Below are 14,266 nucleotides of genomic sequence, written 5' to 3' on the forward strand. Positions count from 1 at the left end.
CCTTTACAAAGGCTATTGGCCATTGTTTATGAAACAGAAGCTTTTTTTTTTAACAAGGAAGCTGGAACAGTTGAAATTCAGATGTCAGAGGCTGCATATGGAAGGAAAGTATTTGAGGGAGTTAGTGGACTTTTCTTTCATTCCAGGATTACACTTTCAAGTGATGTGTAAAGTTAATTTTACTCAATTTCCCCTGCTTCAGGAGAGCCAGTTTTCAGGGATTATAGACAGGATCCCTACATACTGTTGGTGCTGAGAGGCTTTGGAGGAAGGCAAAGTGAGAATCTTGCCTGTTTCACCATGGTAGGAATTGGAAGTCACCCCATGGATGCCAGCACGTGGCCCTGCTCTACCACCCGGCTGCCGGCCAGGATCTTCATTTTGATAACCCGATCCCCTAGGAAGAACTCCACTGGATGCCTGTTGAGTCATCCCTTCATCACCCACCTCCTGAGAGCTTCAGCAGTGGTAGGAGGGGGGACCCCCAGGCTCTTCCTCTGACGCCTCTTCTGTCCCTCATCCTGCAGACATTGATGAGTGTGACAGTGACTCCTACAACGGGGGCTGTGTGCATGAGTGCATCAACATCCCGGGGAACTACAGGTGCACCTGCTTCGACGGCTTCATGCTGGCTCACGATGGACACAACTGCCTGGGTGAGTGACACCTCTCAGGCCCAGCTGCCTGTTTCTCACCTCTAGCTCTCAGCGCTGGGGGCTGTGGGGAGTCTTGGCCTCCTCTGGCTCCCTGTATGATTTTGCCCGAGCTGCCATAGCAAAATCCTGCAGAATGGATGGTTTAAACAGGAGATTTCTTTTTCTCACAGTTCTGGAGACTGGAAGTCCAAGATCACGGTACAGCACATGTGGTTCTTTCTGCCTTTCTCTTCGACTTGCAAATGGCCACCCTCTTGCTCTGCCTTCATACGGTCTTTCCTCTGTGCATCCTGTGTCCAGTGTCTCTCTGTGTCCTTATAGGGACACCCATCATGTTGAATAGGGCCCATCTAACAACTCTATTTTTATTTGACTACCTCTTTAACGGTCCTGTCTTCAGGTATAGTCATATTTAGAAGTACTATGGATTGAATTCCTTCAACATAAGAATTTTGAGGGGACACAGCCCATGATCTTGTATACCTACAGATTCCTGTGGTTTAAATGCCATGTTTTAAAACAATTCCATAAGATTTATAAGTGTAAACTTGGGAACCTATAGAACAGGGATGAAACAATTGGACAGCGTTTTGGTTTTGCTGGTGTATTCATGTGCTGCTGTCTTCTCTCTGCCCGGGTGCGTTTTTACTGTTGCGCTGGGCAAATCTGCACTTCAGGCATCTTTATGTGGCCCGTCATCACCATTTTCCTACTGCACCATAGTCTGATGAGTTGCTAATAATTGTATGAGTTTCCAGGGACTTCCATAGCGAATTAACACACTGGGTGGCTTAAGCAACAGAGATTTATTATCCCACATGTCTGGAGGTTAGGAGCCCAAAATCAAGGTATGGGCAGAGCTGGTTCCATCTGAGGGCTGTGAGCCCGCCTGCCTCAGGCACCTTTCCTAACACATGGTAACCTCAAGCATTCCTTGGCTTGTAGCTGGCAATGCTGCCTGTATCTTCACACTGTCTTAGCTCTTTGCATGCCCGTCTCTGTGTCCAAATTCCCATTTGTAAGGATACCAGTTACATTGGGTTTGGGCCCACCATAACCACCCCGTCCAAACCTGATCATCTGCCAAGACCATATTTCCATAACAGGTCACATTCACAAGCACTGTGAGCTAGGACTTCAGCATCTGCTGGGGAGACACCACTCAACACATACTGCTGTGGTTCCCAGCCTGTAACATAGGGAACGGCATCTCCTGGTAGGAAGACCTGCCTGTCCTCAGCCTGTGCTGCCACTGGCTGCTGGGTGATGAGGGCACAACAGCAGGAAGGTAGAAGGCAAGAGTGTGGGTCAGGCAGGAGCGTGGCCATTGGTACACTACGGACCTGTTAGGTCCTGGTCCCTTGCTGGTGAAGGGAGCCTGTCAAGGGCAGTTACAGGGCCATTGTGAGTAGGAACCAAGATAGTGTCCCGACCACTAAGCTATAGGCCTGGCGCAGGGCTCTCAGCAGCTTGTGGCTAGTCCTGTCATCCTGGTCTCAGAGCCCTAGGGCCACTGTAGAGGAGAGTCACTATGCTGCCTACATCACCAGGTTGTGTGTGAGGATGCAATGACAACAGAAAGCTACAGGAGCCGCACTTAGTTGGTGCTAAATAGTCAAAACACAGGCATTATTGTTACTCCAGATGACTAGGCCACCTATCAGTGGGGGCTTTGTTTTATTTTTTCAATGAGAAGCCAGAGGTGATTCTGAGCATAACACTTTTTCTTTCATGTTTTCCTAAATGTTCCTTTAGGAATGCTTCCCACAAGTGGAACTAAAGGGTTTAAAGATCATTTAGACTTTTTATGGGCTTCTATGCTGTGCTTCCAAAAGAGCTAAGCAAACCTCCCGTCACAGCTGCTGGCCTGTGGGCGCGTGGGATGGGCAGCTCGACGCCCTGAGTATTCCAGGACTTGGCCTCTTCGTAGTGTGCTAGCCCAGGGTTCCCTGCCTGTTTTTGTTTAATGCATGTTGAGCCTCAGACGATCTCGTTATGGGAAGTAGATCTGTGAACATGTAATTACACCCCAAACAAGTGCCAAACAGAGGTCTGGACAGCAAGTTACTAAAGCCCAGAAGGGCCTATGCAAAAAGCATAAACTGGGATGGGGTGCGCCGGGGGTGACAGTGGGGCTAAGAGGGGGCTTTGAAGGGGAGGTGGCACTAGGCGGGGTCTCCAGGGTGGGGGGATTTGTGAGGCTAAGGACACTGTGTGGGGAGGGCGGCAGCAGCTCCTCTAGACCAGGCTCAGGGTGTGCTGGAGGGTGACAGTCCGGGACTCCAGAGCCAGGCAGCATCTCTGAGTAGGAACCGTGTGACCTGTACTGTGCCACACACCACAGGTCCAAGTGTTTTCTTATTTAACCCTCCCAGAACTAAGTGCTTCGTTTCTCTAGTTGTTTGCATCCTTTCAGATGTTAAGGGACAGTTGGGGAATCCACGAGGCACTGCCCACGAGAGCTCACCATCCCTGAGGCACTGCCCGTGAGAAGCAGGCAGGAGCCCCTACTGCCAAGAGCACAGCCCTGGGGGACTGCCAGCTGGAGGCTTTCCCATCAGGAGCTATGTGGCCTTTGGCCAGTAGCTTCACCTCTCCCTGTCTTAGTTTCCCCACCTGTAAAATGAAGTTCAACGGCCCTGTCCTGTGAGGAGGACTTGATGAGACCATGGACGTAGAGCAGAGAGCAATGTGCCTGGCACTGACCACCCAGAATGCTCCAGCTAGGGAGAGATGTGTCAGTATGGGCTGGATGGCTGTCTCCAGGACCTTGTAGAGTTTCGTGAGGCTGCACTGTGTCTGACACTTGGGGTGCCCTGCTGGCTCCAGCGTTCCCACCTGTTGTAAACACCCCATTTGGGCCATGACAGAGGCACCCCGTCCCTCTGGAGCCCAAGCCCTCCAGCCTGTGGACTGATGGTGAAGTCCATGTGGATGTTTACAGTAGATTCTTGTTTCACTGATGAATCTAAAGAGCTAGGCAGGACCTCCACCCCTCACACCCCACACCACCACCTCTGAGCACAGGCTGCGACTCCCCAAGGCTCTAACGCACACATATGGCTGCCAAAAAAAGGATCTTTCTGTGCCTCTCTGCTCAAGGCTGAGGGCAGACCCTTCCCAACAGAGTTCTTTTTGTTTGGTCTTTTTCCTCCTCAAGACAAAACTCTGGCTCAGAGTAATGAGGCCTCGGTTCCAGCCGGCTCCAACCCAGACTGACCGTGTGACCTCGGGCTACTCAGCTGAGCTTTGGGAGCCTCAGCTCCTTCACCCACGAACCACTGTGAGAATTAAATACCTGGTGTGGTGTCAGGACACGGGAGCTTAGTACACACTGGCCGAAACAAATAATGCCTCAAGAGGGAGCTGGGCTGGGAAGATTGCAGCTCAAGTTGTGGCGCCACTATGCCTGCGTCTGAGAGTTTCAGACCAGCTCCTCAGACCCTCCCAACTTTAGTCCCCCTCAGCTGTGAAATGGGTCAGTCGTACCAGCCGCAGAGGAGCGCCATGGGGATTGAATGTGCAGGAGATATGAGTGTAAAGTTCTGTCCTAGGCTGCATGTTTCACCATTTCGAGGCACAGGTTCTAAGCCAGCAGCCTGCAGCCCCCATCTGACCCACAAGCACGTCTGGTTTGTCCCCACTCTGGTAGTGCTGTTTGTTATTATTATCACTAGGTGACTTGTCAACACATTAAAACTAGGGCATATGGCATAAAAATCGGTATTTCCACCACCACTGCTGCATGGCCCCAGCCAGCCAGCCCCTGAGAATTGGGGACTTGAGACAGAAGTACAGATAGAGGCCTGCATCCCACACAGCTAATGACAGTGCTGCAGACCTAGACTATAGTCTGCCTCTTGCGCCTTGGCTGACATTCCTTCCTAATGAGCAGGAAACTAGGTTTGAATTTAGAATTCTAGGACTTCTGGGCCAGAAAGTGGTAGCGTGGGCAATGCCTGCTCCTCTCCCCCTTCTGCCCCTGGCTCCATCCTACCCCTCAGCAAGCCTGAGACACCCCAGCCTAAGTGTTGGCACTCTGGCCACTCATCCCGAAAGCAGCTGACTATCTGCATGGCTCAGACTTAAGTGACATTTGTCTGTCTGAGAACTGAAGGCTTGGGACCACTTGGGGAAGGAATTTGAGTGTCTCAGATACACAGGATGTGGTTTAAGGTTGGGAGATCCATGTTCCGGATATCCATGATTCCTCCATGAACGTGTGATCCCATGGGGTGGGCTGCGCTATAGGAGGAGCAGAGCAGGGATGAAGTGTGAGGTCTAGGACAGAGGTGCCCCAGAGGGAGGGTAGGAGGATGCCCCTCAATCCCCCAGTCCCCACCACTCCACCTTGCTCATAGCTGACCGCCTTGGCCATTTAACCACCTGGCTAGAATTAAGAACTATCCATGTGCCACCTGGCAGAGCTTCCAGCACAAGCCTGCCGGGGGCTGCATTGTGACCATGAGAGGCTGGCCGAGCTGTTGGAGTCCTGACCTCTCTGGTCATCCTTGAAGCTCAGCCCAGAGCCATCACGAATTGGGGAAAGAGAGGTGTGGCCTGGTGCTGTTTTGTCTCCAGAGGTCTGGTCGAGAGTTTCCCTGCAAGCATTCCTCTGTGAGCCACCCCTGCGTTCCTCAGGGATGGTGGCCGGGACAAAACCCTGATTACCTCAGAAATAAGTAGCGAAGTTTGGAAAGCATTCTGAGTTGGTTAGGAGACATGAGATGAGTGGCTGAAGGGTTATTTTTTGCTCGGGTATTTGCACTCAAATCTTCTCTTTTCTTTTGAGTACATGAAGTTATTTTCTGGAGATGGCTTGCCCATGACTGTGTCCTGGAGAGGGGCCAAATCTGTCCTCTGGGGAGTGCAACCCTCTCTCTATTTGACATCTTTATTGAGGAATTTCTCAAATATAACAGAAAATGACACCAGAGGGAATTGGAACCATGATGAGATCTTGCCCAACCCCAAATGGCTGCTTTTAGCTGTGTAATTACTTGAAATAGCAGTAGTTCTGTTTGAAAAATATTATTCCAAACTCCACACAATTGGACAGCAGAGCAATATTTAGGCTAATAGAATAAGATTTTTTTTCACCTTAAATTAAAACCAGCAGTGGATAATTTTTTCCTGTCTCCACAGAGTGAGGCTCCTTTTCCTCTAAAGCCATTAGTTCACTTTAGCCAGATGTTTTCTTTGACCTCGATCTTTACCTTGACTTACTGAAAAATATGTTCCTTGAGCTGCTCAAGGAGTTTGAATTGAGACTAGCCTCTCAGCGCTTTTTCACCCTGTCAAAGAGAAGTCATCTGTAGCCAGGTTCAGCAGAATTGAGCAATTCACCATATCACTCAAGTCCCATGGGCGTTTATGGGCACCTACTGTATTCAAAGCCTTGGGCTCAGACCCTTGTGCCTGAGGTGGGGGCCCTTTGGTCAGGTCTCCGCATCTCGGAGCTGCCCACAAATCTGTGTCTGTGTCCTCTTTTGGGTCCTCAGAACACCCATGCCTGGAAGCCAGGAGTATCCTCTTTTTACAAATGAGGAAAATGAGGCTTGGAGAGGGAAAGTGAACTACTCAAGGACACAACAACCAGGAAGAAGAAGTAGCCTGGGGCCAGAGCCCAGGCCTGTGATGTTGCCAGCTCATGACTCTGACCTGCCTACCCTGCCCCATCCAACCATGCAGCGCTCCTATCTTCCATCCAGACCGCACTGTGTCCTCAGGAGCACCGGGTCACCAGCTGGTGGTTCCCAGGGTCTCTCATACCAGGGACCTGCAGCCTTCTCTCCCCTGCTCCGGGCCCACCCTGAGCCCACAGAGCTCTCTGCACATCTCTGCTGTCGAAAGCTGCTCCCTACAACCTTCTCCCAGCATGGACCCGGTGAGTCCGTCTTGGCACTCAAGACCCAGCTCAAATCCTCTGTGGCCTGGAGTCTGTGGCTGCACCACGCTGTGCACCTCCCCTGTAGCCCTGCGTTGTATCCTTCTTTCCCTGCAAGCAGAATTCATCTTGTGTCTCTCCCTGTCTGTCTTCCAGAACCTAGCACAGTATCAGGCATATCATGGGTGTTTAAATACGTATCTGTAACACAAATGGATGGAAGGGTTTGTAAAAGTGCTCCATCGCTGGGAAAAGCTTTACCCAGGTCGGTGAGGAAGGCAGAGACGTTCCCAGCTGTACTGAGAAAAAGAGGCACGGGCTCAGTGGTGGTGCTGGCGCCCTCCACCTGCCTTTAGCTGTTCGTTTGCCAAAAAAGTCAGTCTGAGCACCAGCCATGTGCCAGAGAGCGAAGTGCTGAAGATCCATACCATGGGCTCAAAAACTGAAGCAGTTCCCGCACTTTGGAACTTACATAGTGAGGAGCAGCAGACAGTAAACGTGTACACATATGAGGCAGTCAAGTCGTTTCAGTCAGCCAAATCCACTGAAAACATAGTAAAATAATGAGGAAAGTGCTGGAGGGAGGCAGCAGCTTCGGCTCAGTAGAATTCCAGTTGCTATTGCTGCATAAAACTATCTTTATAAGTGGCATAAAACACTTATCTATTCTCCTTGTGCGTCTGTGGGTCAGAAATTCAGACAGGGCCCAGCAGGAATGGCTGGTCTCTGCTCTGCGGTGTCTGGGGCCTCGGCTGGAAGACACGAAGCCTGGATGACCTGATGGCCAGGAGCTGGACTCGTCCTGGCTCCTGCCCAGCGGTTGATGTTGGCTGGTGGCCAGAACCCTCTAGGGTTGCCTTTAAGTTGGTCTTTCTTCATGGGCCAGTGCGAGCTTCTCCACAGCATGATAGTGGGGTCCCAGCAGAGCAGGATCAAGTGCGTGGAACTTTTACCATCAGCCTTAGAAGTCACTTCCCTGAAGCCACTGTGAAGGCAGTTACAAAGGTTCCCCAGATGTAAGGGAGGAGGCACAGGTGGGAGCTGCAGGGGAGGAGAAAGAGCTGTTTGAAGATCAAGGGACAGGCTTTGGTCCAGACAGAAGCAGGGCACGTGTGTGGCCCTGAGATGGGAACAAGCTAGGTGAGTTTAGGGACTGACCATTGTGCCCGGAGCATCGAGTGTGAGGCAGAGAGGTAGAGGGGAGTCCAGGTCACAGCGGGCCTTGCAGACACCGAGAAGGGGTTTGGATTGGATTGTAAATTAACTGGGAAGCTGTGGGACATTCGAACCAGGGGTTGGTGCATTCTAATTGACAATTTAATTTAAAAACTCTTCTGGGCTGCCATGGAGAGAATGCAGTACAGGGAATAAGAAGTAGGGTGGCTGGAGCAGGGAGACCACTCAGTCGCCTGGCTCAGAGATATTGGTGGCTCCACACAGGTGAGGTGGGGGAGGTGATAGTGGAACTCAGAACATGTTTTGAGAACAGCCGACAGGAGCTCCTGCTGGATGAAACGTCGGGGGCAGGGAGGCTGAGGACCACAGCGGACCACTGAATGTTTGCCTGGTTTCTGTGTGGCTGTGCCAGCGTGGCCGGGATGGGGTGCAGGACCCAGGAGTCAGTTTGGCTGAATTCAGGAACCATCCAGAAGGGACTGGCATCAAGTCCAGGTGTCTTTGGCATAGTCAGACCTGGGAGAACTATGAAAGTTGTTAGCTTTGTGATCCCTTTGAAGACCAGCAAAGAGACCTTGATATTCATTCATTCTGTAAAGATTTCCCAAGCTCCTGCCCTATGCCACGCCCTTGGCAATTGCCTTGCTGGGGTGGCAATTTGAAGAGGGTACTGTGTGTGTCCCCTGCCACCTGCCTGCTTGGAGCCCTTAACCCATCACTTACTGCATGAGCTTGGGCAAGTGATTCGCTTCTGGGCCTCTGGAGCCTCTTCTGGAAGGTGGGGCCAGTGGCCCTGCTTAGTTGCCAGCAAAGAGACAGAAGACAAATGAGATGAGTCCTAGCAAGGGCTCTGCCGGTGGGAAATAGCTAATTATCATGTGTTTCTGATGTGCCATCAGAGCACTTTTTAAAGGAAATGTTTCTCTCGCTCTTTTTTTTTCCAATACTAGGGATTGAACCCAGGGCCCTCACATTAAGCTACATCCTTAGCCCTTTTTTGTTTTGTCTTCTGAAATTTTGAGACAGGGTCTCACTAAGCTGCCCGGGCTGGGCTCCAACTTGGGATCCTCCTGCCTCAGCCTCCCAGAGCGCTGGGACTGCAGGTGGGCAGCACCACACCATGTACCCAGCTATGTGGTTTTGAGCTGGCCAAGATGCAGGGAACAAGACCGAGCCCCAGGCTGAGTTCGAAGCCCTTGAATCACACACTGTGCTCCTCCTCCCTGGCCACAAATCTGCCCCCTCCTCACGGTGGTCCTTGTGTCCCTCCTCCCTTGACCCAGGGCTCCGTGGCACCAGGGCTTCTGCTCCCACTCTGTAACCTGGGTCCTCTGGCCTCACGCCAGTTTGGGCCTCTGCAGCGTGGGGATGGCCCCTCTGTTAGGGCCAGGTGAAGAGATGGATGTGTGGACGCCACTCAGGGCTGCCAGATGGAAGGCAGCAGGGAGGAGCTGGAGGGCACTGGGGGCTCCCCTCAAGGCCCAGAGCCCAGCTGCATGGGGGAGGAAGTTGCCCGGATGCCCAGCGGTGGCCGCCCCCCGCCCCCCACAGCTGGAGACAACGTGCTGCTCCCTGGAAGCCCAACCATGGCTCCAGTGGCCTCTGTTTATTTGTCTTCATACTTCAACATTGTGAATGCGTTTCTTACCAGGAAAAAAATGCTGACCATTGTAACGTAAAACTAAACAGTTTCAGACAGTCGGGCCGGTGGGTGAAAACACCAGTGTTTTCTAAGGTGAAACGAAGAGACCTCTTCCTGTGCTCTTTATGCCCACCCTGCCCCCCACTGCTCCCCTGTTCTTGGCCCATGTTCAGGTGATCCAGACTCCCCTGGCTGCAATGATCTGCTGTCAGAGTGCAAGTGGGATTCGGTCCCGGTTCGCCTCTGGCTTTGCACAGCCGCTAATTTGCTGAAAATCCTTGGCCTGAGAAAAAGAAGCTCGCAGGACAGTGTTATGCCTCTTTACAGATGAGCTTCCCTCTCCCCAAATCACTGCAAAATCAGGCTGTGCGGGCAGCTCAAGATGGGGGGTGGGGATGTCAGGGTGCAGGGAGCCCAGGGAGGTAAAGGGAGAAGGGGGAGTGGGCGGAGTCAGGCTCTTTGGGCTGTTGACTGCTGGGGGACCCCAGGAAACACCCTGTTCCTGCATGCCTCAGTTTCCACTTCCCATGAGAAATAAAGGGAGTGGGCTCCAAGCAGCAGTTTTCAGATTTTGTGCAGTTTAATGACAGCACCCCTCTTTTTCTTAAAGAATCATGAGGTACCAACACTGCCCTGGCTGAAAAGGGAGCAGGCTTGGTGGGAAGTGGAGCCCTGCTCGCACGGCCCCACAAGGCACTGGCACCCCAGGAGCATGGCATGAACCCCCTAGCGAGAGGCTTCTCCCCCCAGCATCTTGTGACTTGGCAGCATGATATCCACATGATTTGGCCTCAGGGACAGTGGCCAGCCCTTTTCTGCGTCATCACAGCAAGATTTGGTCCCTGTCCACCTCTCTCCCCCTCCTGGGCTCACACCTGCCCTCCAGTACTCACACCTCCCCTCCTGCACTCACACCTGCCCTCCTGGGCTCACACCTGCCCTCCTGCACTCACACTTGCCCTCTAACACTCACACCTGCCATCCAGTACTCACACCTGCCCTCCTGGGCTCACAGCTGCCCGTACTGCCGCTGGAATCAACTTCCCAGCCCAAGCTGACAGTTCTGCTCACCCCCACTTGCCCTCACATTGTTGCCGGTGTCAGCCCTGGAGAAAGCCCCTGAGCTGCACACGCGCCCTGGGGGCTCCCTGGGAAGATCTGCTGGTGTAGATCCTCCAGGCCACATCTCCATGCCCAGGTCCTTCCGGTCTCTGTTCTGTATGAGGGAAGGATGGTCTTGACTCCCAACTCCCTTCCTAGCTGGTTGTTGGGGGCAGGCTTCTGCTGTCATTTTGCCTGCTGGAAAGGAGCTGTGCCCATGGTGGGAGCCTCCTTGGGTGCACAGTAGCCAAGTGGATGCCAGGAGCATGGGGTCCCTCCTCCCATTCCCCCACCCCCGGAAGTGTGTTCAGGTCAGCGATTGTGTCATTGGCCAAGGTGGGAGTGTTTGTTCCTGGTCTCTGTTGTCCTTCCCTTGGGCTTAAATCTGTTCACTCCACCTCGTGCCCGCCCCACCTTTGCATGGGTCTTGATTTGGTGGCTTAGGGAAGAAGTCCTGCTCTGTCCTGGGCAGAGAATACAAGTCCATAAACAGCAAAGAAAAACACCCCACTGGGGATGAGGGCAGGCCAGTAGGCAGACACTTGCCTTCGTCGTCTGTTCCAGTTTGCAGTCCCCATGCCAAGGGCTGGGTCAGAACTCTGAGGAATAAACAAGAAGTAAGTGTCTTGAGAAGCCTCTTTAAAAATACTCTGCTACCAAAATGTATGCCCAAACCAGACGTGGTGGTGTGGACCTGAAAAGGGGCATTCGCAAGAGATGAGGGTGTCTCAGTCTCCAGTCCAGTAGCCTCCCGCCAACACTCTTGCTTGTCTTGGAGCCATGGGCCCTGGGCAGCATTTGGGGTCACCGTGGACACATGCAGGACAGGCGGTGGTGGTTTCTATGGTCATTAGCCAGCCCTGGGCATTGGCCAGCCCCAACACCCCTCCCTGTCACCCACCTCGTCCCAGCCACATGCAGCTAGAAATAGACAGCTGCCAGAGACACCCTGTACCCGGCTGGCACTCTTCATTTGTGGGAAGTGGGCAGCCACATGGGTGCTTGGTCTGGGGTCTTATGTAACCTCCCAGGTGGTGACTTAGTGACAAGGACAGGATCCCACAAGCCAGCTTGCTCATCTGCCAGCCCCCAAGGGGTCAGATACCAGGGAGCAGCCGTTGGTGGAGGCCCCTGAGTGTCAACTCCTGGGGTCCCTGTGGGGAGTCTGACTTCCTCCCTCTGGGACCACCCTGTGATCTGTCCCCCGCCTGCCACTCCATCCTGTCCTTGGGCCTCTGCCGCCTCTGGGACCCTGCACATCCTGCTCCCTCTGCCTGGAGACCCCTCTCCCCTCGCCTGCCCTGGCACTGCCCACATGTTCACACACACACACACACACACACACACACACACACACACCTCACCCTCTTCCCCTGCACTAGAATCAGGCAGAGTTGCAAGTGTCTGTTGACTTATCTGTCTTCCACACATGCAATAATTACACAAAACCACTCAGAGAAATCAAGAGCAAAGACAGAAGACGATTCCCCATCATCTGCCCACCCCTGCAGATGAACAGTTCATGCATCCCTGTGTTCAGGTCCTGTACAGTCCAGGTGCAGACTCAACTCCACATGGCCACAATCATCGCATCGGTGCATGTGTGCTGCTCCCCAGCATTCCTGCCATCGGAGCTCACACTGTTGATGTAGAGCTGCAGGGCAGGATGTGGGGACCCAGCCGCCACTGGGCACTGGGTGAGAGCTACTTCCACTGTGACCGTCTGGTGGGGACAGCAGAAGTGCCCGGGAGAAATGATTCATCACGTGGCCAACGCCTTGCTGTGTGCCCTGCGTCCCCATCTCTGCCAGCTCACAGCTTCTGAGATTGGGTAGAGGTGACTTGCCCCTGGGAGCTCCTGGCTAAATGGAAAAATATTCCCACCATGGCAGCCTTTGTGTGATCAGTACCAGGTGTGTATGCAGGGAGGTGGGGCCAGGCGGGCACCTCGCCCTGCCCACAGTACAGGTCCCCAGGTGGAGTTGGGGGGAGGTCAAGAGAGGACATTTTAGAGGGCAGGAGCAGTGAGGACACAGCCAAGAGGTGGTGAGCTTGGCCAGGTAGCACAGTGGCCACCAGCGTGGACGGCAGTGCTCTGAAAGGTAGTATCCGGTCAGCAGAGCCAGGCCTGTCCAGTGCTCGCTGGTCTAAGACCTGGAGGTTCACGCCCACAGGGGTAGGGATGCCAGGGCCTCCTCATGCTCCAGCCTGGCTCTGACCCTTCCTTCCCTACCCTCAGGGCCCTGCTGCTCCAGCTGCCTCGACAGACAGACACACATTACGCACGCACACACACTCCATCCCACATCCCACTCTAGATGTGCTTGTCCCTGCCTGCTCCCTGGCTGGCCACGACACCTCCCCACCTCCCTGTCCCCACAAAGGGCTGCTCCCTGAGCTCAGGCCTTGGCTTCCCCTTCATGGTGTAGCCTGCGTGGGGGCCCGGTGTCCCTAGGGAGTGGCAGACCGGCTGGGAAAGGCCACCACAGCAGAGGCCCTGTGCATGCAACACGCCGGGGGCATGCAGGCAGACGGGGCTGCAGAGGGAGTGAGGGGAGGGGTGCTCACGCACTGGGCCTGGGGTCCGCCTTCTCGGAACCTCATCTGCAGGAGATGATCCCCAAAATGGAAGGAGCTGCAGCTGCCCAGTGTGGCCTTCTTGGGGCCTGTCAGCAGGGACACGGCAACAACAAAAAAGAGACACAACACATGCTGGCGGTGGTAGTTGTGTCTGGTGTGGGATTATTGACCCATTTTTTTCCTTGCTGTTTTTCAAAATTCCCTATAAGTTCAAAATCTTAATGAAACAATTTTATAGGACACGTGATGGGGATCCAGGGTAGCTAGTGTTTGATTGTTTGTTTTGGAGACAGGGTCTCGCCTCGCTACGTAGTTCAAGCTGGCCTCAAACTCACAGCAATCTTTCTGCCTCAGCCTTCCAAGTGCCGGGATTATAGGCATGCACCACTGTAGCCGGCTAGTAGCTAGGTTCTTGAGGGAGGAATACCAGGAACAGGAGGTAGCCACAGGGAAGGAAGCAGCTGGCCAGGGCAGGCGTGGCTGTCCACCCCCACTCTCCATGTGTCATCCAAGCTGTGGAGCTGGGAAGGGAGCAGCTCGCACATCACAAGCCAGCCCGAAGCCACACAGGACATGGGCTGGGTGTGCAGCTGTCGCATCACAGAGACCTCGGGTGGGGACCTGTGTGCAAGGAGAGGGTGCTAGCAAGAAAGAGCCACCACCTGCCCACAGCAGCCTGCAAGGCCTGGATCTCACACTCACCAGCCTTAGGAGGAAGAAGGTGCCGGGTGCCCGCGGGGAGAAATCAGCTCTCTCAGGACAGACTGGGTGGAGGACCTGATCAGCCTGTGTCCCTGAGTGTCATGGGGAGGAGGGTAGTGTTTCTCAGGAGGAGTAGGGCCCCGGCCTCCTCTCACACCCCCTACACCTGCCACAGCCCCACGAGTGCCCAGGCTGCTCGTTCTGCCCAAGCGGCGCCCCTTGCCCCAGGCACCTCACTTTGCTTCCACAACTTGTTTGTTGGCTTTTCCTCCTTCTCCTGCTCCAGTCCTCCTTTCTTATCCTCATCAAAAGATATTTTTCAAAATTCCAGAGCTTCCCACAGATGTCCTACAGGATCACATTCCCAGATGTGCCATCAGGGGCCTGCAGGGAGAAAATCAGGCTGGCTGCTCCCATCCTGGCCCTGTCACCTACCTGGGGACCCTACAGGCTGCTGAGGTTGGCAGGGTGCTGTGGGGAGCTTGCTGTGCCTGGTGCTGAGTGGGGCTCTCGGGACGTGGG

The 14,266-nt window shown here is 53.8% G+C and overlaps 1 protein-coding gene across 6 annotated transcripts in view; it reads left to right on the top strand.

Moving 5' to 3' along the window:
- The window catches only part of Scube1 (signal peptide, CUB domain and EGF like domain containing 1), a 111,897-nt gene that overhangs the window by 19,412 nt on the left and 78,219 nt on the right, over positions 1–14,266 (top strand). For 5 of the 6 annotated variants that reach the window (XM_004845434.3, XM_021258828.2, XM_021258829.2 and 2 more), the window contains exon 3: positions 528–656. The exons of the other annotated variant lie outside the window; for it this stretch is intronic. In XM_004845434.3, the coding sequence (XP_004845491.1) occupies positions 528–656 (129 nt within the window). The remainder of the gene's footprint in view (positions 1–527; positions 657–14,266) is intronic. 6 annotated transcript variants of the gene reach the window in all.

Source organism: Heterocephalus glaber, unplaced genomic scaffold, assembly GCF_053883595.1.
Source record: "Heterocephalus glaber isolate CG9 unplaced genomic scaffold, H.glaber_assembly_v1.0 deba00001444, whole genome shotgun sequence".
Classification (NCBI taxonomy): domain Eukaryota; kingdom Metazoa; phylum Chordata; class Mammalia; order Rodentia; family Bathyergidae; genus Heterocephalus; species Heterocephalus glaber.